This window comes from Lonchura striata, chromosome 29 (assembly GCF_046129695.1).
Source record: "Lonchura striata isolate bLonStr1 chromosome 29, bLonStr1.mat, whole genome shotgun sequence".
NCBI lineage: Eukaryota > Metazoa > Chordata > Aves > Passeriformes > Estrildidae > Lonchura > Lonchura striata.
Genome location: NC_134631.1, coordinates 3,683,296 through 3,708,327, shown reverse-complemented (window position 1 = coordinate 3,708,327; position 25,032 = coordinate 3,683,296). Strand labels below are relative to the sequence as shown.

General features: G+C 50.5%; 1 protein-coding gene across 1 annotated transcript in view; it reads left to right on the top strand.

Moving 5' to 3' along the window:
- LOC144247621 (uncharacterized) overlaps positions 1–25,032 on the top strand; it is a 334,658-nt gene that overhangs the window by 177,396 nt on the left and 132,230 nt on the right. The window contains exon 5 of the mRNA XM_077788930.1: positions 15,517–15,942. Within this exon, the coding sequence (XP_077645056.1) occupies positions 15,517–15,942 (426 nt within the window). The remainder of the gene's footprint in view (positions 1–15,516; positions 15,943–25,032) is intronic.

Below are 25,032 nucleotides of genomic sequence, written 5' to 3'. Positions count from 1 at the left end.
GTGCCAGCCTGGGAGGCTGAAGGAAAGTTCCTGTCAGAGTCTTTGCAGCAGCAGCAGCAGCAGCAAAGGGATCCCCAGCAGATTTCTCCTTTTCTGCTGCAGAGCTTTTGAAGGGCTGCAGGTCTGGTTTTGCAGGCAGAGGATTGCTTGCTGGCTTTAGCCACGGTGGAATATGGAATTCCCAACAATAAGTGGCAATGTTGACTTTAGCCCATTGTTAGTTTGAAGGGCTCCAAACCCAATTTCTGCTTAGTGCAGCTGGATGTGCAGCTGAGGATAAATAAGGTGATCACTGAGATAGAACTTCCCGTCCCTCACGCTGCCGTCTGTCCACAGGGCACAAAAGCAGCACCAGCCCCTCCTCTGGCTCCCTCTGCTTCCCAAGAGGAGGCCAAAGAGGAGGAAGACAGCAGTGAGCTCCCCGCTGTTCTCGGGGACGCTGGTGAACTTTCCTCGGTGCCGGGAGATGACAGTGAACTTCCCGCTGCTCTGGGAGACGAGGGCGAACATCCCGCGCTGTGGGAATACAGCGGCGAGGCTCCCGCGGCGTGGGACAAGGACAGTGGACATCTCCCGGCGTGGGACGAGGGCAGTGGATGTCCCCTGGTGCGGGACGAGGATGGCCAAGCCCCCGTGGTGTTGGATGAGGACAGAGGACATCTCCCGCTGTGGGATGAGGACAGAGGACATCCTGTGCCTTGGGAAGAGGAGGGTGAACTTCTCCCAGCATGGGAAGAGGACAGTGAACATCCCCTGGCTTGGAAAGATGACGGCGAACCTGCAGCATTTTGGGAAGAGGACCCAGAACCTCCCTGTGCTTGGGAAGAGGAACCTCCCTCCGCTGTGGGATCCTGGGCTGAAGGTTCTGACAGCAGCACAGCCCTGCAGCCAGAGGGGAGAGGGGAGTGGTGCCTGGTGCAGCTGAGTACGTCTGCTCTGTTCCTGTGTTCAGAGCAGGGGCTGTGTGTGTGTCTCGGCATCAGCTGCAGCCAGCGTTGCTCTGAAGCTGAATGTCACAGGGGCATTTATTGTCCTTCCCAGCTGAGACCAAGGGGCTCACGGCCCCAGGGAGTGGGGCTGCATTCTGGCTCTGCTCTGGCGGGGTCTCGCTCTGGGAGGGAGCCTCTTCCACGTGGTTTCTTTCAGGGAACATCGTGAGCGTGGAGGAGCCTGCCGAGAAATACCTGGAAGTGGAGCAGATTGGCCAAGGGTAAGTGCGTGGCAGCTACTTCTGCACAAGCAGCCCAGGGGCTGTGCTGGTGCAGGATCAAGGGAGAAGTCAGGAGAGCTCCAAACACCTTCAGACACTGGGGTGCCATCCTGCTGTCTCTCAGTCCTGATCAGAATTGAGAACTCGGGTCAGAAGGAGCTGTCACAGGCCCCTGAGGCTGGCAGTGTCCTGCCTGCAGCAAGGAGCAGGACCTGGGAGATCTTCTGTGTCTGGAACTGGATTGCTTAAAAGAGCCACTCACCATCTGGTGACTGTCAGAAAAGAGTTCTCAAGGAGATTTCTTTCAAATATTTTGCTTCAAAAAATATCCTCTAGTCAGCATTAACAACCTAATGGTTTTGAAACAGGAACCAGAGATGAACTAATGAGTGCTCTATTCTAGCACAGCTCGTAGAGCCCATACATTCAGCAACAGACACAGATCTGATGCACTCTGGGGGAAAATGCATCACCTGCCTGATGGCAGGGCCCTTGTGGATCCTGCAGGTCTTAGGCAGGAAATGGAAAAGGATGAAATGCATTCTTTTCCAGTTCTTTAGACACCCATTGCTCACCTCAGGTTTTGAACTAAAGCAATTAAGTGTGGACATTTGGGATTTGCTCCAGCCCAATTCCTTAGTGTTGGGTCTCAGTTTTCTCTTGCACACCTGGCATGGCAGAGAGCTGGTGGCTGCTGCGCTGTTGTTGCAAGGGTCGATGCACCCAGGTGTTTGTGAGCGCTGCAGGCAGCAGAGATCTCCAGTCTGGGCTGGCTTTCACTCCCAGGGCCTCAAGCGCTGCTTCTTTCTTCTCTGCTGTTTTGTCTCCAGGGCTTTCGGAACCGTTTCCAAAGGACTCGACAGGGCCACTGGAGGAGAGGTCAGTGCCAACACGCCCAGCACGTCTGGCAGCTCTCCAGGGCTCTCCCCTCTGCTGGGAGCTGTGGCTGCAGTTCTGGGGGCCAGCAGAGCTTTCCTGCACAGGCTGCTCCTCTGAAGGCAGAGCAGTGTCAGCCTGCAGAGCACAGCTGGGACACACTTGGTCCTTCTGGAGTGCCCAAAGGGATGCAAGGAGGGCAGCGGTGTCTGTCAGAGCAGGACACGCTGGCTTCCTCTTCATATTTAAATGTGTGAATGGATCAGGGCTGGAGACTGAGGTCCAATTTATCTTCACCCCAGCCTCAGACAGGAACACTATTTAGCAGTTTTTCCATCCAGCCTTTCATCTTTAAAGGGTACCTCAAGGCCTAATTAGGGAGAGGTCCTGCTTGGGCTCAATTTGGGGATTTAATTCCACTTCAGCTGTCCACAGAGAGAGAGGGAGAGAAATGAGAAGATGGATGTCCAGAGCAAAGCTCTCTCCTAAACCCTGCAGTTGTTTGGATCTGGGGTCAGTGACAGCCTGTGACAGGGATCACCTGAGCAATGGATGTGTGTGTTTGCTTTGTTGTGCAATCCCAAACAAAGCAGCTGCATCTGAAATCATGACCAAATCCCATGGAATTGCTAAAGGGTTACTGGCTGTTTTGCTCTGTTTTCACAGAACCAGAATTACCTCCTGCTTGCAAAATGTGTTTGAATAATAATGAGAGTGTTGAGGCCATTTGAGAAGACTGTAGGTGCAGAGAATGTGGTTAGAGCTGGGAGGCTGACAGCTGAGGGGCCATTTCTGCAGAGCTTGCAAGGCCGAATGTCTCTGGCCATGTGTCCTGTAAGCAGCCCCAGCGAGCAGAGCAATGGGCTGTGGAAGTGGCCCTTGCTGAGCTCTGGTGCCCATCCCAGGGCAGTTTGGCACAGCCCGGCTCCGTCGCTCCAAAAAGCCTCGCCCCGTGTTGGCTGTGGCCTCCTGCCACAGACTCCTCCAGTTAAAGGTCTGCAATGTCCCCTCAGGTGGCCATAAAGAAAATGAGTCTCAGAGGGCAGAACGGGGAACGCGCTGTGAATGAGCTCCTGCTCCTGAAGGACAAGAAGAACCCCAACATTGTCAACTCTTTGGACAGGTGAGTGCTCCAGGCCTCATCCCGTGCACGGGCCCTGCCTTAACCTTTCCTGGCACCCGTAGTCTGTAGCCTGTTTTGAAAATGCCTGACCCAGCCGTATCTTCCCAAAACAGCAGCCTGGCAGTTCGCTCCCTCCGTGTGCTTTGGTTACTTTGGTTTGTTTTTTCCTTCAAGTTGACCCCATTTTCTGTGTCTTACAACAAGTGCTGATAAACCACAGCAGAAATTATTTCCCTTGGCTTCTTCTTCCCAGCCCTTTTCCATTGCTGCAGATGCCAGGAAAACCAGGGCCTTGTTTCCAGAAATGCCTCATTTGCCCATTTTTCACTGGCCTTGCCTGTTTCTGAAGGGACTTTCTGAAAGGTTTCTGATTGCTTTTGTCCCAAGTGCTGCATGGCCTCCTCCCCTGGATAACCCTGGGAGTTGTGTTGCCTTGTTCTGCAGGGAATGGTGGAACTGATGAGCTCAGAAGCTGAACCAGCTGGGGGCCAGTGTTGTGGTTCCACACTGATCTGGGCTGTTGCTAAACTGCATTTTTCACCTGCTTGCCATCTAAGGCCTCTCCTTTCTCACAGGGGTCTCCTCCTTTAGACTGTGCAGATTCCAAGGACTCTGCAGCCTGGCAGGAATGTCTCTCCATCAGATTCTGTCCTCATGGACAAGTGACCTGGAAACAAAACTGCACTCCAGGCTTTTCCATGGGGGAATTGAGCACTGCACATTCGTCTCCATGTCACTGCTTTTTTCTTCCAGCTTCCTTGTTGACGGAGATCTCTGGCTGGTGATGGAATACATGGATGGAGGAACTTTGCAGGACGTTGTCAGACAGACACGCATGGCTGAAGGAGAGATGGCAGCTGTCAGTCGGGAGGTGAGGGATCCTGCCTGTGGCTGCCACGGCTTGGACACGATGGTCCTTCCACAGAGGCGTGAGAACAGGAGTGGCTCCATGCTCAGGGCTCTGTTTCTCTGTTGTTTTTATGAGCTGGAGAAGAAAGAGCCTCTGCAGTGAACGGCCTGCCAGCATCGCTGCACTTCTGCTCTGTTCTTGCTCTCTTTCCTGCTGTTGTGGCACTCTCTGTCTGTTCTGGATTTGATGTGCTGTTCTCAGCTTTGCCCTGAACCGTTTGCCTGGAGCCTGTCTGCTCTGCACTCCTGGCCTGTCACAGCAAAGCTGCTGCTGGCAGAATTCAGACCTGTCCTTTCTTGTGTGATAGATTCTGGCCATTGGTTTTTGTCCTGGTGTTTCTTGTTCTCTCTCAGTGCCTGCAGGGTCTGGATTTCCTCCATGCGAACCGGGTGATCCACAGAGATCTGAAGAGCTCCAACATCCTCCTGGGCATGGCCGGCTCTGTCAAGCTGGGTGGGTGTTCCTGGCCAGGCACGGCACTCCCGGGTGCGGCTGTGGGGCTGCTTCCCAGTGCCGGCCAGAGCCCCACAAGGGCTGCTGGGGGCACTGCCCAGCCCCTGCTGCCAGCTGAGAGCGGCTGCCCCTGCAGAGAGCTCCGGAGAGCAGCAGGGTGCCAGGGGTGGCTTTGCTCTGGGTATGGCCCTGCCAGAGGGGCAGGAGTTGGAATCTAAAGCTTCAAGGGAATCAGTAAAAGCCACTTCACAAAAGCTGAGGGTTTCTTTAAGGGTCCAGTTCCACCTTCCCTTGGCTACAGCCCTGAGCACTTTTCCAGCTGACTTCACTACTGCATTCTCAGACTGAGAGTGGGGAGTCTTGGTGCTTGGTTTCCTCATTCCAGCTGCCCTTGACAGTGTTTGTTTCTGTCCTCAGCTGATTTTGGCCTCTGTGCTCAGCTCAGCTCTGAGCAGGACCGGCGCAGCTCCATGATGGGCACTGCTCACTGGATGGCCCCAGAAGTTGTGACCAGTTCTCCTTATGGCCCCAAGGTGGACATCTGGTCCTTTGGCATTGTGACCATTGAGATGGTGGAAGGAGAACCTCCTTACTTCAAGGAAACGAGGGCCATGGTAAGAGGCAAATTCTCCAGGGGCTGCAGAGCCCTGTGAGCACAGGGTGACCCTGCACTGGGAGCAGCAGCTGGAGGTTTCTGCACCTGGGGAAGGGAATTCCCAGAGCACTCGAGCCTCAACACAAACAAATATTCTGCATTCTCCAGCAACAATTTGCTTTGGGATTTATGCTGTTCCAGCTCTTCTGGCTGTGAGGATGACCTGAAAATGTGAATCAAGAGCATCAGCTCTTTCCAATGGCTGTGGCAGCACCAGGGTTTGGGTTTTTTGGTTGGCACAGGACAATGAGGTGTGAGCAGCATCTCTGCCAGGGAGGAAAGTGCCCCTGGAGCTGGGGCTGAGAACCCGGGGTCGCTGTGAGCACCTGTGGGTGGGAAGGAAGCTGGCAGAGCGCTGAGTTTGCTTTTCCTGCAGGCTCGCGCTCTGATCCGGCACAACGGGACCCCGCAGCTGCAGGAGCCCCGGCGCCTGTTGGCTCTGCTGCGGGACTTCCTTGAGTGCAGCCTGGAGCCGGACGAGGAGCAGCGCTGGTCTGCCCAGGAGCTGCTGCAGGTGAATGCCGAGCGGCCGAGGGGAAGCAGCAGCGCCAGGGAGGGGTTTTCTGCTGGGGCCCCTCCGATAGTCTCCAGCCTCGCTGCGTTCCACACGCAAAGCAAGCAGAATCCTCGCCGGGTTTGGCTTGGCAGGGTCCTTTTGAGGGCATCTGCCCCTGGTGCCCCACAAGGAGCAGGGCCATCTTCAGGCAGGTCCGGTGCTCAGAGCCCTGCCTGGCCTGAGCTTGGATGTTCCCAGGGAGGAGGCACCTCCCACATCCCTGGGCACCTTCTGTCAGTGTTTCCCCACTCCTGGCAAAAAGATTCTGCCTGCGATCTAACCTGAGCCTGCTTCCCTCTCCTGAGTTTCAGACCATTTCCCTTTGTCCTGTTGCAACAGAGTCTGTGAGGAAGTTGGCTTTGGAAAGTAACAGTTCATTTCTTTCTTTTTTATCCTTTGGGCAGCACCCATTTTTATCATCAGCCAAGCCTCTCTCCAGCCTGAACCCTCTGATCACCGCAGCAAAGCAACTGAGGGAGCAGCGGAGGAGATGAAGCACTGGAGGACAGCTTTTAGTTACAGTAGTTAGTGAGGACAACTAGTTAGTGATGGTAGTTAGCAGTGCTAGTTGGTTATGGTAGTTAGGACAGCCTGTTTCTTACGGCTCTTATGACAGCCTGTTTGGTATGGCAGGTTTTTGAATAAAAACTCTCTTAAACCTCAACTCCCTTGAGGTGTCCCTTCCTCCTCCCTCTGTGACTCGGCTGCCCGGAGCAATGTGAGGGGAGAGCGGGCCCAGCCTGGCCCAGAGCTGAGCCCCAGCAGAGCCCTGGCAGAGCCCAGAGCAGCCTCGGATCTGCAGAGTCAGCCTGGGAGGAGGCGCTTGGAGCCTTCTGGGCTGCACCCGACTCTTGGTTACAAACTGCGTGTGCTGGAAAATGCCACCGGCTCTGCCAGAGGGCAGAAGGGGCCCGGGGAAGGCCCCAGTGCTCCCTGCAAGGGAAACACCTGCCCTGGGTTTGTTATAGAGAACTATGTAGTTGGTGGCTTTTGCTCTTATGTCTTGACTTCTGCAACTTATTCTTAGTCACAACGATTTTGATGCAGTATAGTTTGTAATCACTTTTAACTGCTTTTGCTGTAATATAATTTGTCAGCTTTTTGTGGCCAATGCCCTGGCCCCTGTGTAGCTCATATCCTCAGAACATCATTCTTGGATGATAGTTTAGTTTGTGCACAGTGTGAAAAACATACATACTACTTTTGGCTTTTGCAAAATATTGAACTGGATGCCATGGTTTGTGCATTAGAATGTTAACTTTTGCAGAAGTAGCTGTAGTTGTGAAATAATAACTAATGCTTTTATTTTTGTAACTAACTGACAGTAATAACTCAGAGGTATTTGTGAAACAGCCAATGTTGATTTAAAGTACTTGTGGAAGTAGCTAAAACCGTCTGCATGGCCAGATAACATTTAAGGAACGGGTGTGATGAGGACCCTGCCGCTGATCCTTCGACTGTCAGGAACTGTCTCCTGCTGATGTGGAAACCCAGGTGTCCCAGGGTGAGGTTCTGGTGTTTGTATCCCCAGTTGTAGGTTCTGTTCATGTTTGATATTCTGTTCTGTGCTCTCAGAACTGACTCTGAAAGTGAAGGTTTGTTTTGTCTTGTTATCAGCTGGCTCACCTCCCCCCATGGTCTGTTCTCCACAAGAGGCTTGTGTGGGCTGGCTTGGCTTGCTTTTGCTGGCTTTGTTTGCTTGCTCTTGCTTCCGCTCTTGCCTTTGCTTTTTCCTGTTAGTTAGTTTAACTAGGCAGTCCAATTTTTTCCCTGGACTGTTTCTTTCCCTTTCCTTCTTCTGAATACCATCCAACCTGCTCTGGACTGGGACCTGGGAACCCCGAGGAGCACCGGGAGCCTGCGCTCTGTGATCTGCAGCAGCCATCCCCAGTGCCCAGAGCAATCCCCAGTGCCCAGACCCGGGCGACCACCCCCAGGAGAGACTTTCTGGATTTGTCATCTCTGCAGAGTGGTGAAAGAGTTTTGTTGTCATCTGGTGTTCATTTTTTTTAGTGCTGGGGAGTGTTTTGTTTGTTAAATAAACAGGTTCTTTTCCACTTCTCTCAGAGAAAATTCTTCCCAAATCAGGTGGGTGGGGAGGAGCCGTGGGGGTTTGTTTTCTGGGGGCTCCTTCCAGAGGGTTGGGGGATTTGCATTCCAAGAGCACTCAGGGTTGCGGATTGAGGTTATGCCCAAGGGGATCTGGGGTTGGACAACACAGCTGGACTGAAGGTTAAAAATGTCCAAGGGGATCTGGGGTTGGAAAACAGTAACACCTAAAATTCTGCTGGGTTGGGAGACATCCAGGATTAAACCTGCTGGGTTGATGGATTAACATTCCATGAGCACTCAGGGTGTAGATATGTAATGTAGACTGTTTGAAAGTAAAAGGTACCTTGTATGTGAAAGTGAGTGAAAAATAGAAGTGAGTAAATGTAGATGAATGGAAGTATATATAATGTAGATTGTTTATTTTGAGCTTTACTTTATCTCCTTGGAGGCAGGTGGATTGTGTTGAATGGTATTGTGAGAGAAAGGACTTTTTGAGTAGTTGAAAGAAGGTGGTATTCAGGTTGTTAGAGAAAGTGGGAAACAGAGGCAGAGGACTTGTGAAGAAATGTGAGGAATGGACTATCACATCTAAAATGGGCAACACCAAAACACACCAAAGGAGTGTTGAAAAGGACTTGCCTAGAAAAATCAGCAAAAAGGAGTGACAAGGGAAACAGAGGGCAAGCCTGGATTGAGCACTGTACGCACCAGTGAGAAGATCACACGTACCTGCTGTGGGCAGCAACCCCACAGGCAGGGGAGGTGGGGGTATAAGCCATGCCAGACCTCTGTCATTCCTGTTTCTGTCTCTCATTTGTTGTCTTTTCCCTTCTGAGATAGCAGCAAGATCGTGTCACAAATGCTACAGAAAGTATTACACGGAAAGATACCAAAGTTCCTTTTTGGTACACACACCCATGTCAACAGCCACAGACCCACCCAAATTGAGTACCTGCAGGCAAAATGGGGAAAAACTGCAGTGTACCAGAATAGGCTGGCTTTAGACTGTTTATTGGCTAATGAAGGGGTGTTTGTGGAAAGTTTAATATATCAGACTGTTGAAAATAGATGACAACGGGGAGGTCATCCTAGAAAAAAACAACACAGACACCAATCCAAAAATGGGAAAACAGTGTTAAAAATTAACTGGTGGGGTAATGTATTGAGGCTGGGATGGTGGAATAAATGGGGATTCTTCCTTTTATGTGTTACAACTGTTATAAATGAAAATTTGTCCAGCCAAATTAATATGAAAAAATAAAATATTTATTTTGCAATCAAATTCTACCTGGCCAGCCACAAGGAAAGAACAGAGCCGAGCCCGGGGTCGGCCCTGGGTGTGCAACAAAGAGGTCAGCCTCAGCAGAGGTTTTTCTCTAAGCCCACACACCTCCATCCTGGCACAAGCGGTTTTTATAGGGAAAATTCTGCCTGAGGCCAAGATTTCGGCAGTCGGTCTTCTCTTCAGAGTCCACATGTTAATAAGATTTTCTGCTTTGGTGATGAGGGAGAACAATTCAGTGTCTGGAGTTTGTTGAATCCCTTGATGAAATTTACGGGAGGGAACGCTGCATTCACCTGTGTCTGCCCAAGGATTTCCATGATATCCATCTCGGGTCCTTCAGGCAAGGATCAGCACCGGGGGTTCCTGTATCTCCCCAGCCATGGCCCATCTCCTGGGGAGCCGCACCTTCTTACTTGTAAATCAGTTTCCAATATACACCCGGTCTCACCTGCGAGGGAGGGGGGGAATCCTAATACAAACGTGTAGAGTGTTACAGTGTTCTAACAAATCTAACAAATATTCAGTGTCACATATATCATATTAGAAATGGCACCAATTATATCTGCTACATATAACAGTATGGTAAATGTAGCTTTGTAGATAAAATGAAGCTTTAGTAGTAAAAAAGAAACTATGTATGTGTGTGTTGGGGGGGGGGATTTAAGGAATGAGATACTTGCTTCAAGGAACACGCAAATTCTCCAGAGAAGAGCAATTTATGGTTTTCTTATTAGAAGAAGCTGGATTCTTCATGCCTTGCTCAGACTTGAAGACCCCGTGGGGATTAAAGAAAACAGTTGACATACAACAGACAGAGTTTTTTGTTTCAAATAGAATGTATGCATAACCATGAAGGATATATGAATATGCAACAGTGTATTGTGATTCCTTCATTCACAAGGTACATTCCTCTTGGCTTAAGTGCCTCAGAGCATCTGAACCTCAGATATTCTTTCTTTTTTATTGTCTTGTAATTGTCCTAACTCTAAATTTTTATCACTCTAATTCTATTCCTATTTTTTCACCATTTTATTATTACTAAACTTTTAAAATTCTAAAAATCAAATGATTGGCATTTTTCACAAATTCCTATCAGGAGACAGAGAACCCATTCATCATTTCAATGGCATCATTTGATTACAAGCTGTCCTCGGAATAAGAACCAACCAGACAGCTCCAGCTCCTGACCTTCCTGCCGACCAAGCCACTGAAATGAGGAACACAACATTTCACCAGGGGATGGGATCAGATTATCTGTGAGCAGAAAAAGGAGGAGTTTGTGGAAAACTAAATCTCTCAAACTGATGTTGGCAAAGAGAAGGGGAAAGTCCTGAAAAAGATAAAAGAGTAAATAGGAGATCAGTTTATGTATTGGTCCAAACATGGAAAGGATGGGAATGGGACACGGTTTCCTGGCTCCCCGGCAGACCAGGGGTTAAACGTTGGGTGTCTCCTGGATTTTCCCCGGAAAGCGCCCATCTCTGCACAGAGATACCTTTTTTCATTTGTAAATTAGGTCTTTCTTTCTCTGCCAACTGTGGTTTCTCCAGCCCCGGCTGCAGCCACTGGTCATTTAAAACTTGAAGATTTTTTTTCTAGAGGCACAACTGACTTGATGTATATTTTTCATAAGCACGAATTATTCCATAATATATATTACAATGGGGCTGCGGAGATGCCCCTGCAGATCCATGGGGATGCAGAGATCCCGCAGCTGGGAGCAGGGAGGCGTGGGGAAAGCTGCATTTAAGGCTCTGCGCTGACTTCTCCTGCTCCTGCTCCGAGTCTTTGGAGTTTTCTGCCAGAAATCTCTCCCCTGCCCCACCCACCCACAGGGCTTGGGGCAGGTTTCCCTTTCGGGGGAAATCAAAGCGAAGCACTGATGCGCTAACGAGGGGCAGGAGAAGTGAGGCTCCTGGGCTTCCCGCAGCGGCGGAGGCACGGGAGGCGCAGGGCCGGGAAAGCCGTGGCGGGAGGCGCGGAGAAGTTTGTTTGTGTGGGCAGCTCAATCCCGGCTCGGGCCCGGGCCCGTGCCGGGGCTGTTGCTCATCTCCGGCTTTCCCCTCACGCAGCCCGGGGGCGCCGAGAGCGCGGGGCGAGGCGGGGCCGTGCGCAGAGCCCGCCCCGAGCTCGCTGCCATTGGCCGCCGGTGCCGTCAGTCGCGGTTGCGGCGCGCTGATTGGTGGGAGCGGGGCGCGGCGCGGCCCCGGCGGCGGGCTGAGGGCGGCCGTGGCCGCGCAGCGCCGCCATTGGCCGAGCGGCTGTGCGGGCCCGGCAGCGGCGGCAGCGGCCGGAGCGCGGTGAGGCGGCGGCGGCGGAGCTCGGAGGCGGCCCCGGCGCAGGTGGGAGCCGCGCTGGGCTCTGCGGGGGCTCGGGGCTGGCTGCGGGCGGAGGGGGCGGCAGGGGGCTCCGGCGGCTCGCCGGTGCCGTGTCCGGCCCGTGCCGGCCCCGGGCTGAGGGCGCTGCGGGAGCGGCTGCCCGCGGTCTCCTTCCCGCCGGGGCCGGGCAGGAGCCGCTGCCGGAGCAGCGCTGGCTCGGCCCGGCTGCTGTGGGTAGGACAGAGGGGCTGCCCCGCGGCCGGGAGCGGGCGGGGAAATTCCCGTCGCCGGAGGTTCGTGTGCCCGGCGGAGAGCGAGGAGTCCTGTCAAAGTGACTTTATTGCCGAGCAGGGGCAGAGGCCGTGGGGCATTTGCCGTGCGCTCTCTGCCGTGCTCGTAGTCCGCAGCCTCCTTTTTATCCTCATTTTCCCGGCCGCATCTCCCTCTGCCTTTGCCCACCGGCTGAGTTCCTTGGAAGGTTCCGACTTCCCGATGCGCCTGGAGCCTGTCCTCGTTAATGTGCACCCTCCTTTTGTAGAACAGCCGATATTCATGGCTCTGTTAAGTCTTTGTTCTTCTCCTCGAAGTTCGGGAATGTGGCGGGACTATGAGCAGCTGTCTGGGTCAATTTGTAACATTTATTGGGACTGATTTTTTCTCTCGTTACTTTCTTCTCTACAAGTGCCTGGCCCTATCTCCAGGCAGATTCACTCCTTGACTCTGTTTTGTCCATCCCGGGTCCTCTTTGGTTTTGGGATTATTCTCGGTGCCCTCATTCCCTGTCTTTTTGTAGCCGTTTGTGGATCAGGAGGCCTGGCTGGCACCTGCATCCCCTGGCTCAGCTGCTGGATGAGCTGCACTGCCAAGGTGTGGAGCATGGTAAAAAGATGAGAGTTGCTGCAGCACAGAAGAGGAGAAGCAGCATTCGTTTAACCCCTGGTGTGCCTGGGAGCCAGGAAAGTGTGTCCCATTCCCATGCTTTCCATGTTTGGAGCAATACATAAAGTGCTCTCCTATTTCCTTTGTTATCTTTTTTAGCAGTTTTCTCTTGTCATCTCTTTGCTAACATCAGTTTGAGACACTTAGTTTTCCACAAACTACTCCTTTTTCTGCTCACAGATAATCTGATCCCATCCCCTGGTGAAATGTTGTGTTCCTCATTTCATGGCTTGGTCGGCAGGAAGGTCAGGAGCTGGAGCTGTCTGGTTGATTCTTATTCCGAGGACAGCTTGTAATCTAATGATGCCTTAGAAATGATAAATGGTTTCTCTGCCTCCTGATATGAATTGGTTTGGGTTCTCAGGGGCTGGTCCATGGTGTTGTAGGACTTGGTCTGGTGGCCATTCAACTTTTCCCCATCTTTGGGTGCTTCCTCCAGCCGGGGCTGCATCAGTTGACTGCTTTTTTCTAATTACATCTTCAATATTTAAATTCCAGCTGATTTTACTGAACCTATTATAGCAAAACCCCCAGTGCTCTGATACACCCTGTACAGCACAGGCAGTGACAGCAGATGTTGGAGTGGGCAGAGGGATGATCCCCCCCTTATTTTAGTGAAGTTTTCACAACATTCTCCATTTGCTGTTTCCCTTTGCAGCTTCAGCCATTTCTGTTTCAGAGTCAGAGACCCTCAACATGGGCTCTGCCTTCAGCTGTGCAGATTCCATCTGTGCAAGCAGGCAGAGCTTGGGGTGAGGGGCAGAGGGAATCAGCCAATTCCTGCCCCAGGCAAGAAGAGCCAGGTACATTGTCTCCACTTTGCCCTGACAGTGTTAATTTGCATTTCTGAAGCTCCTCTCTTGGCTGCCTGTTTATGAGTTAAGGGGTCACTTTTCAATCTCTTCTAGTTTTGGAAAATACAGCCAAGACGTGAACATCAAGGAACCCAGACCAAAATTTTGGTTCCTCGAAGAGCATCACAGAAACATACACGAAAAATTTACAAGGCAATTCACATTTTTCTCCTTCTCAGAATAAAAACTCATTCTCACATCTCTGATCCGAAGGTAACCGGCAATATAGAATTGGGAGTAATACAAAAAATACTCTTATGCCCTAAACTTTGCATTGAAACTGCAGGAAAAAGAAAAACTCCACCCATATGTTTAAGGGACCCTTCAGAGACGTTTTGAGATCATCATCCCTTTGGCCAGGACCCCTCCCTGGCTTTCCCTTTTCTCCCCTCCATGGGTGCCCTGCCATGTTCACTCCCCGAGGATCCCAGGGCACTCACTGATGAGATTTTCAGTGCTCTCTCCCTGCTGACTCTTCACAGACCCCCTGATGTGTCACTCGTCTGTCTCCTGGTCACTCCCGGGTCCCCAATCAATCCCCGGTGCTGCCGCCAGCCAAGGGAGCCGATCACCCAAAGTGGGTGAGGCACCTTCAGCTGCACTCGCTGCCCGCCGCCCCGGAGGGTTGAAGGAATTCAGGATGAGCCCCAGGGTGTGCGGGAAAATTGACTTCAGAGGTTTCTGTCCACAAAGCTGACAGAGGAGTCCTGTGAAACTAATTTCATTCCTAAAAATGGGAGAGGCCAAGGGACATTCCCCATGGGATCTCTCCACTTGTTGGAGGACACAGCTTCCTTTTCATCCTAATTCTGGCCACATCTCCCTCTGCTTTCCCCATTGGCTGAAGTACTTGAGAGCTGCAGACTTCCCAATCCACCTATTACATACCCACCGTAATATGCTCCCCACTTTCATATAGCAAACGATATTCATGGCTCTGTTAAGGCTTTGTTGATCTTCTGGAAGTTCATTAATAGAGCAGGACCTTGGCTGAGCAGCAGTCTGTGTCATCAGTTGATAGCATTTTCTGAAACAGATGGCTTCTCCTGTCACTTCCTTACATAAAAGTTGTCTGGCCCTATCTCCGAGCAGATTCAGAGCATCTGTTTGTAAAGACACTTTCCTGTTGTTCCTTTCATGGGGTCCCCCGTTTGTGGGACATCCCCCCTGGAGCAGGGTGTCCCCTCTGTGCTGCAGCCCCAGGGCTCGGGCAGAGCTCAGCCAATCAGAGCCCGCGGCGCTGATGACTCACCAGTTGCCAGGCAGACTCGCAGCTCCCCGCGTTCCCCACCTGGACCCACCTGCGCCCCCCCTCGGCCCCATGGCCCCGCGAGGGGAATTTGGGGAGGTGGGAGTGGGGCAGCGCCAAGGCCGGGCCCCCCCGCGCTGTCCTGGCGGGAGCGGCTGCAGTGGGGACCGAGTGCGGGCGGGAGCGGCCGAGAGCCCAGCGCTGCCCCAGCCCGACCTGCCCCAGCTCCATCCCTGCCCCTGCGCTGGGATGCTGTGGGTGTGGGGGGAAGAGGGAGCCGGCAGTGGGTGCTGGGCCTGGGGGCAGGAGGAGAAGGGAAGGAGAAGCAGGCTTGAGGAACAAAATGGTCAAACGATGCAGGTGGCAGGAGAGGGTGGGATTGTGCAGGAGAAGGAGGAATAGCAGGAGGAAGAGGAGTGTGAGGAAGAGCAGAGACACAGGAGGAGGAGGAGGAGCAGAAAGAGGAAGCAGCAGAAGGTTCCACCACTCGCTGTGTCTGCAGCCTCCCCCCAGCCCAGGAGTGCTGCTGCCTCCACATGCAGCAGGTGACTGTGAAGTGGATCCACGATTTTCACGGGGTGAATCTTGGTGTTTCTGAGCTTTCTTGGGCTAAATGTTGGTGCTTTGGTTTTATGTGGCAGCTGAATCTTTATGTTTTGGAGGAGGTTTTTGCTGAGCTGTGATGTTTAGGGAGGTTTTGTTTTGTGTCTTAAAGTTTGTGGGATTCTTGGGCTGAATCTTGGTGTTTTGGAGGTTCTTACAGACACAAGATTCCCAATGACTTCCTGAGATGAACTTGGGTAAGGAGGAACCTCCAGTCCAAGGAGCTCTCCTCTTGTTTTTTTTCCCCAAACCAGGATTTGTAATTTCCAGGGCGTGGCTGGATGGAGGAGGAGGAAAAGCCCCGGAGATGCTGCAGGAGGAGGAGCTGCAAACCCAGCCCAGGGATCTGCAGGGAGGAAAGAGCCCCCCTGAGCCAGGAAGGCGGGCGGAGATCCAGGCGGAGCTCGGAGCTGGTGGAGAAGCCTCATGGCAGGGAGAAGCCCCACAAGTGCTTGGAATGTGGGAAGGGTTTCAGCCGGAGCTCAGGCCTGATCCAGCACCAGAGGATCCACACTGGGGAGAGGCCCTACGAGTGTGGGGAGTGTGGGAAGAGGTTTCGGACCAGATCCCATCTCCTCAGTCATGAGCGGAGTCACACAGAGGAGAGGCCCTTCCTCTGCCCCGACTGTGGGAAGGGCTTCAACCGCAACTCCAGCCTCACCGTGCACCGGCGCATCCACACCGGGGAGAGGCCCTACGAGTGTGGGAAGTGTGGGAAGAGCTTCAAAGACAGATCTGGCCTGATCCAGCACCAGGTGATCCACGCTGGGCAACGGCCCTATGAGTGCTTGGATTGTGGGAAGAGCTTTGGTTGGAGCTCACACCTGAGAATACACCAGCGCATCCACACTGGGGAGAGGCCCTACGAGTGTCCCCAGTGTGGGAAGAGGTTTCGGACCAGCTCCAGTGTCCTCCTACATGAGCGGAGTCACACAGAGGAGAGGCCCTTCCACTGCCCCGACTGTGGGAAGGGCTTCAAGCGAAACTCCGACCTCACCGTGCACCGGCGCATCCACACCGGGGAGAGGCCCTACAAATGTGGGGAGTGTGGGAAGAGCTTCTCACAGTACTCAACCTTGACCCGGCACCAATGGAGGCACCAATAAAAGAAGCCCTGTGAGTGCTCAGAGTGAGGGAAGAGCTTGGAGTGAGGGAAGAGCGTGAGGGAAGAGCTTGGAGTGAGGGAAGAGAGTGAGGGAAGAGTTTGGTGTGAGGGAAGAGAGTGAGGGAAGAGCTTGGTGCGCTGCTGCAGCTCCATCCCCCATGGGAGGATCCGGGCTGGATGATCCCCAGTGACCCCCGTGGGGCAGAGCCCTGGTGTCCCTGTATGGGGAATAAAACAGAGAGTAAAGCAATGGAGCTGATAAAGGGGCCCGATATCTGAGGCCTGACTGAGCAGAAACTGTGGGAGACACAGACACAGTTTGTCTCCCTGGGCAAGAAGAGGGGACAGTGGGGGGTGACAGGGGTGTGACAGAGGGGATGAGGAGATGACAAAGGGACAGAGGGGACATCAGAGCCCTCCAGGGAGGGGAAAAAGGGGACCCTGGGAGGGCACTGGGGCCACCGCAGGAGGCCACAAGTGCTACCAGGTCCCTGACACCTCCTTTGTCCCCTCCCCAGGTGTCCCCGTACCAGCTGGAGTCACTGGTGAATGTGGTGGCCACCCTGTGTGTGGCAGCCACCGTGACCAGGTTACAGAGGGACGAGCAGCAGCTCATGTCCCCAGAGTCCCTGCACGGGAACCTGAGGAACTTCACCTGGAGTCTCGGTGAGACCCTGGAGCAGGGCGATGTCACCTCCCTGGGCCACCGTGGTGTCCCCTCCCTGGGCCAGGCCCTGGCCGTGCTTGGGGCCACCCCAGGGGCACCTGGGCCGATGTGAGAGCTGCGGGCTGGGCCTGGCAGGAGTTGGTGGTCAGGCTCGAGGACAGCCGGGCCCTGCTGGCCTGGGATGCCACCGAGCTCCGCGACGCCCGCTGGGACGTGGCCATCGCTGCCATCCGGGCCGGGGACCTGCAGAATGTGGCCACCCGCAGGAGGACAGCTGGGAGCAGCCTGGTGGCCACAGCCCAGCAGCTGAAGGTGGCCCTGGGCAGGGAAAAGAGGGCCTTGGCAGGGCCAGGCACAAGGCCCAGGTGGCTGTGGCCACCAACAAGGCCGTGGGAGAGGCCGTGGTGGCCAGCAGCCGAGCCATGGTGGCCACCAGAAGGGGACATTGGGCACAGGTGGCCCTGGGGCCGCTGGAGCGCTTGGTGGAAGAGTGTGAAGGAGGCAGGTGGTTCCCCGAGGAGCTGCAGCGCCGGCTCGGGGACATCGAGGCCATCCTGGAGGGGACAAAGACGGTGTCCCCTGATGTCCCTGAGGCCTTGGTGGCCAAAGTGGCCGAGTTTGAGCAGCCGTGGGATGTCAGTGCCTGCCTGGGCAAGGATCACCTGCTGGGGACACTTGGGGACATCCACGACCTCCTCTTGAGTCCCTGTGGTGGCTCCGGCGGCCCCGGTGGCCCCAGCAGGCGCGCCCTGGCCCAGCGGTGCCAAAAAGCCGTGGAGGATCTCCCCAGGCTGCTGCAGCGATGGCACCGCTCTGATGCCATCAGGGACAGTGACATCCTGGTGGACAGCGCTGGCGTCACCAGTCCCCTCCTTGCGCGGGATTTGAGACCAATTTGGAGAATTTTCTGGGAATTTTCATGGGCATTGTCCCACATGCTGATGGGAGTTTCTGGGATGACGTTACCAGCCGCACCTGGGGACATTCTGAGAGCACTCAGAAGGCTTTTGCATTCCCCTGCTGCCTTTTGCATTTTTCTGCTGTTTCTATTGGGTTTGGCATTTCTCTATTGCCTTTTGCAGGTTCCTATTGACCCCCAGCATTTTGCTGAGGTGCTCATACTGATATTGATTATTGATAATTCCTTGCAGCTGCTCGCTGGCACAATAAAATCTCAGAGTTTGCATGGACAAGTCCAAGGCAGTGTGAGCTTTCTGCCAGGATTTGGGAATCCTTTACGAATCCAATTCTCACATCCCTGGGCCTCCCCGGTCCCGGCGCTGTTCCCGGGGGTCCCGTGGCTCTGGGGGATCAAAGGGGAGGGGGCGGAACCCCCGTGATGGGTGGGGGGCACAAAGGGGGGTCCGGGCCCGGTGCTCGGGGGGGTCGGGGGCACTGAAGGGGTGCGGGTGCGGTTTTTGGGGGGTCCCGGTGCTCGGTGAGGGGGGGTCAGTGCTCAGCAGCGGGGGCTGTCCAGGGACCCCCCCGGCCCCCCCAAATCCCAGCCGGGTGTGAAAAACAAAGTTCACTAAGGGATTACTAAACAAAGTTTAATCAGGGATAAAAAAGGGTTTTGGGGCTGGCCAAAGAACTCGCCCTCAACTTAACCCTTTGTTCTCCAGATCCGGTTCCACTGCAGGGCCACAAACACACTCCTGAGTTTTGACATTATTCAAACACTCCCGGGAGGTTTGGGTGTCCCAGGAACTCGTGTTTGGGTCTCACCTCTGACTTGTCTGCAGGACATTCTGTAGATTAAGTCAATATTTTTGATTTCTTCTCATGGTTCCACCCTGTTGTTTCAGGCCCCCTGATAAATTCATAAATTCTTCTGAGCTTTGTGTCACTGGTATCACCTGGTGGGGCTGGTCCACAGATGTGGGAAACACTGGAATTGTTTTACACCTGAGTCAGTCACACAAAAGCATTTTAACATTGCATAGTCTCTATTTCAATGTTTATTATTGATCTGTTTAATATTTATCTATTTTTAATATATTAAGGCATATGATACAATATCTGTTTATTACTCTAGCAGTAAATTTGTTATACGCTGCACACATAAGCGGATCAATTTTATTGTTCCAGGGAGCAGCTGCAAGGAATTATCAGTAATCCATATCAATATCAAGTACCACAGCAAAATCCTCGTGATCAATAACACCTGCAGAAGGCAATACAGAATTTCAAAAGCTGATTATTCTATTGTCATTTATAACCCGGCTCTGCTGCAAGGCACCGAGGGGCTCATTCAGCCCCTGACCCACCACCACCCCCATCAGTGTCCCCAGAGCGTCCTCAGAATGTCCCCAAGTGTCCCCAGTGACGTCACCCCAGGAATTCCCATCAGCATTTGGGACAATTGCAATGAAAATTCCGAGAAAATTCCCCGAATTCGTATAAAATCCCGCGTGGGGAGGGGAGAGGGGAGAAGTGACAGCAGCGATGTCCCTGATGATGTCACCGTCCCCGAGACGTCACAGCGGTGACATCGCTGTCCCTGCAGCAGCCTCGGGATGTCCTCTGTGAAAAATGCATATTTTATGGTTGGCTTTTGCAAGTATTAAATTGAATAGGACTTGTATTATGTTACATTGATTAGTAGTGCTGTATTAACATTTTAATGGTAGGGTAAATGTAGATTTGTGGTTAAAACGGAAACTCTGTGCATGGGAAGAAAGGAATGAGGTACTTGCACCGGGACAGCAGCCACAGGACACCGAAATCTTCCAGAGAAAAAGAATTTACAGCTTATTGTAAATGCAGGCGAGCCGGGGGGAAGAAATGACGATGCCTGACTCCAGCTCAGAAGGATGAATGGTTTCTTTATTAGAACTATACTAATATACATTAATATACTGTTTAAAGGAGACACTAAAACTACTAACCTGCTTTTTCTATTAATATACTGTTTAAAGGAGATACTAAAACTACAAACCTGCTTTTTCTATTAATATACTGTTTAAAGGAGACACTAAAATACAAACCTGCTTTTTCTATTAATATATTGTTTAAAGGAGATACTAAAACTACAAACCTGCTTTTTCTAACTCCCAAATCGAACTCCTCACAACTCGTGACCCTCTCTGAGATTCCAGCCCCAGATGGGTTGGATTGGCCCCAGGCTCAAACGATCCTCACCAGAACCCAACCCAGCAACCACCCCACAACAATTTGGGTAACAAATGGTTAAACAATTCTCCAAACACGTTCCACATGCTAAAACAAGGAGCAGAAACAGAAATTGTTTTCTCTCTCGTTTCCCTCTGTGCTCCTCTGTGGAAAATGCTGGGAGGCAGAGCAATGTGCTGCCACAAGCGCTCCCTGATTAAAGGAAATTCACTCTCCGTGCCCCGCTCAGCCCTGCGGGCGCCGCGGGATTGAGCAGAGGCTGCCACTGCTCCGGGCTCTGTGGCTGGACAGGATTGATGCATCATGCATGAGATCGATGAATATGCAACAGGCTGCTGCTTTTAGGTTATTCCTTGTTCAAGGCGTGGCTTTGGCAGCTCAGTGCCCGAACCATCCGGACGTCCGTAATCCCTCGCTTTTTATTGTCTTGTCACTGTCCTGACCTCATTGTCCACATTGTTATTGCTCTGATTTTATCGCTGGTTTTTAATAACTGTTTTATTACTAATAAACTTTTACAATTTGAAAAACCAACTGATTGGCATTTTTTGCAGTGCCCAAAAACATCCGGATGTCCGAAATTCTTCACTTTTTATTGTCTTGTCATCGTCCTGACCCTCATTGTCCAGATTCTTATTGCTCCAATTTAATTGCTATTTTTATAACTATTTTATTACTAATTAACTTTTTGAATCAGTAATTTTTTAACATTTTAAAAACCAGCTAGTGGCATTTTTCACGGTGCCCAAGAACTCCTGGATGTCCAAAATTCTTAATTTTTTATCGTCTCATGGTGTCCTCATCCTCATTGTCCACATTTTTATTACTCTGATATTATTTATTAGTTTATTTTTTTTTGTTACTATTGTATTTTTATTTTTATTTTTATTTTTATTTTTAATAACTATTTTATTACTAATAAACTTTTAAAATTTAAAAAATAAGTGATTGTTATTTTCCACAGTGCCCAAAAACTCGCAGATGTCCGAAATTCTTTGTTTTTCATCGGCTTGTGGTGCCTGACACTTGCTGTCCACATTTTTATTACTCTGATTTTATTTTTAAATTTTATTTTATTTTTATTTTATTTTTTCTTATTTTTATTGTTTATATTTTTAATAACTATTTTATTACTAATAAACTTTTAACATTTCAGAAACAACTGATCAGTGTTTTCACAGTGCCCAAAAACTGCTGGATGTCTGAAATTCTTCATTTTTTATCATCTCGTGGTGTCCTGCCCCTCATTGTCCAAATTTTTATTAATCCTATTTTATTGCTATTTTTATACTTACTCTATTAATAATTAACTTGTTTGAATCAGTAATTTTTAAAAGATTTTAAAGAACCAGAACTGGCATTTTTCATGGTGCCCAAAAACATCCGGGCATCCAAAATTTTTTTCTTTTTATCGCCTCATGGTGTCCTAAATGTCATTGTCCAGATTTTGATTACTCTGATTTTATTTTTTATTTTAATTTTATTTTTTATTATTTTAATATTTTCTTTTCTTTTTTTTAATAACTATTTTATTTCTAATAAATTTTTAAAATTTCAAGAACAACTGACTGGTGTTTTCACAGTGCCCAAAACTCCTGGATGTCCAAAATTCTTCATTTTTTATCTTCTTGTGGTGTCCTGACCCTCATTGTCCACGTTTTTATTGCTCCGATTTTATCGCTATTATAATTATTAATTTATTACTAATTAACTTGTTTAGCTATTAATTTATTACTAACTTGTGTAATAATTAATTTATTACTAATTAACTTGTGTAATCAGTGATTGGTTTGTGATTTTACAGACCCGCGATCGGCGCTTTCAGAGCTCGCCGTGAGCGGGAAACGTTACACGGGAACGAGCTTTGGATCGATTCCTGTGTGATACTGATCAATAATCAATAATCAATAACTAATGCTGGATCGATTCCTGTGTGACACTGATCAATAATCAATAACGAATGCTGGATCGATTCCTGTGTGACATTGTTCAATAATCAATAATTAATAACTAATACTGGAACTATTAATTGTGATATTGATTAATTAATAATAAATAATTGACATTGGATTGATTTCTCTGTAGCATTGATTAATATTAAGTAATAATGAAGAGTGGATAAAAGTTTCTGTAATATCGAGTGATTAATATTTAATAGTTACTAATATCTAATAACATAGATTGATTCCTTTGTGATATTGATTAATAATTTATAATTTATATTGGATTATTTTATTTTTAACATTGATTAACACTATTGGATTTGTTACTTTGTAATATTAATAATTAATAATATAGGATTGATTTCCTTGTAATATTGATTAATAATAAATAAATAATATCATAGGATTAATTTATGTGTAATATTGATTCTTAATAATCAATAATTAATAATTAATATTGGATAGATTTCTTTGTAATATCGATTAATTAATACTTAATTATTGATAATAGATCAATTTCTTTTTAGTGTTGATTAATTAATAATCAATAGTTGATATTGGGTCTATTTATTTGCAATGCTAGTAATAATAAAGAATTAATAATTACTACTGAATTTATTTCTCTGCAATATTGATTAATTAATAATCAATAGTTGATATCAGATAAATTTATTTGTAATGGTTAGTAATAATCAAGTATCAATAATCAATAATTAATATTGGATTGATTTATTTGTAATATTGTGAAAAATGCCGATTGAATGATGCGCAGCTATTGATTATTGATAACTCACTGATACTGATTATTGATGATTCACTGCTATTGGTTATTGATAACTCGTTGCTATTGCTCATTGGTAACTCCCTGCTATTGATTATTGATAAGTCCCTGCTATTGATTATTGATAACTCCCTGCTATTGATTATTGATGACTCACTGCTTCTGATTATTGATAGCTCTCTGCTATTGATTATTGATAATCTGCTATTGATTGTTGATAACTCTCTGCCATTGATTATTGATAACTCACTATTGATTATCGATAATCTGCTATTGACTATTGATAACTCACTGCTATTTATTATTGATAATCTGCTATTGATTATTGATAATCTGCTATTGGTCATTGATAACTCACTGCTATTGATTATTGATAACTCACTGCTGTTGATTATTGATAAGTAACTGCTGTTGATTATTGATAAGTAACTGCTGTTGATTATTGATAACTCACTGTTATTGAATTGGAGGTGGGGAGATGAAGGAACCCGGGGGGAGGAAACTCGTTTTTTTTCCTTTCCTCCCCCGTATTTTTCCCCCTTTTTTTGTCACTTTTTTTTCCCCCATTTTTTCCTCCTTTTTTTGCCCCTCTCTCTCCTGTGATAAAAGCGAAGATTTGATGAGAAATCGATAAAATGGGAAACGAAACTTTTCTAAAATTGCTTTTTAAAAAAAAAATCCAATGAACAATTGGAGCTGGGTAATTGGTTCTTTAATGACTTTAAATTTGTGCTTTGGGTTTTTTAATCAATGCTTTAAAAAAGAACCTTAAAATCCAAACCGGAACAAACTCCTCCAGTGCCACCAACCCCACCGGTGTCCCCAATGTCCCCAAATGTCTCCAAATGTTCCAAATCCCCACTCAGGACACTTCGGTTTGGGGGGTGGATGTCAACCCCCGTTTATTTTGGAAATATTTGGTGACACTGGGGACATTTGGGGACACTGGGGAAGTTTGGGGAGCTTGGGGACATTTGTGGTTGGGAACATTTTGGGGGGGGGTGGTTGGGGACATTTTTGGGGGTTTGGGGACATCAGAGCTGTCACATGAAGAGCCCCCCTGGAGTGAGAGAGGAGGGGACACCTGGGGACATTGGGGACACCTGGGACATGGGGACACGGAGATGAAGTGGGACACTGGGGACATCGGGGACACCGGTGTCATCTCCCCGCCGAGGGCCACAGGTGCAGGCTGAGCCCCCCGATGACGATGGCCACCAGGGCCATCCCCGCCATGTCCTCCACGCTGGGCCCGGTGGCACCTGTGGGGACATTGGGGACGCGTCACCGACACCCCTGGGTGGCACCGACACCCCCGGGTGGCACCAAGCCCGTCCTGGTGGCACCGGCCACCCCCCGATGTCCCCAGCTCTGCTCCTGATGTCCCTTAGGAGATCCCAGTCCTGTCCCCAGTGTCCCCAACCCCATCCCCGGTGTCCCCAACCCCGTCCCAGCTGTCCCCATCTCCATCCCTGTGTCCCCAACCCTGTCCCCAGTATCCCCAACCCCATCCCAAGTGCCCCCAACCCTGTCCCAAATATCCTCAAACCCTTCCCAGGTGTCTCCAACCCTGTCCCCAGTGTCCCCAGGCATCCCTGGTGTCCCAAGACCCTCCAAACCCCGTTCCCAATGTCCCCAAGTGTCCCCAAGCCCACTCCTGATGTCCCCAATCCCATCCTGGTGTTCCCAACTCTATCCTCAGTGTCCCCAACACCATTCCTGATGTCCCCAACCCCATCCCAGGTGTCCCCAGCCCCAGTCCTGGTATCCAAGACCCTCCAAACCCAGCTGCAGGTGTCCCCAGCCTTGCTCCTGTGTCCCCAACTCCATCCCAGGTGTCCCCAGCCCCAGTCCTGGTGTCCCAAGACCCTCCACACCCCATCCCTGATGTCCCCAGGTGTGTCCCCAGGTGTCCCTCACCTGCCACCACCACGGTGACCCGGTGTGGGGTGTCCCACGCCGTGTGTGTCACCAGGCAGCTGTAGCTGTCCCCCGGTGCCGGCGCAGCCACGCACAGCCCCGCGCTGCGGCTGAAGGTGCCGTCGGCCGCGCCCCGGTGCCCGGAGCTCCAGCTGGGCCCCAGGGTGGTCACCGGGGTGTCCCCCAAAGTGTCCCCCAAAGTGTCCCCCGAGGTGTCCTCCAGGCGTGGCCGGGCATGGCCGTGGGCGCGGCGCTCCCAGCGGATGTCCACGTCCAGCGGGAAGAAGCCAACGGCGTCGCAGCGCAGCTCGGCCGGGAGCCCCGGGGACAGCCGGGACGGCAGCAGGGACACCCGGGGAGGGGCTGGGAGACGGGACAGTGAGCTGGGGATACTGGGAGGG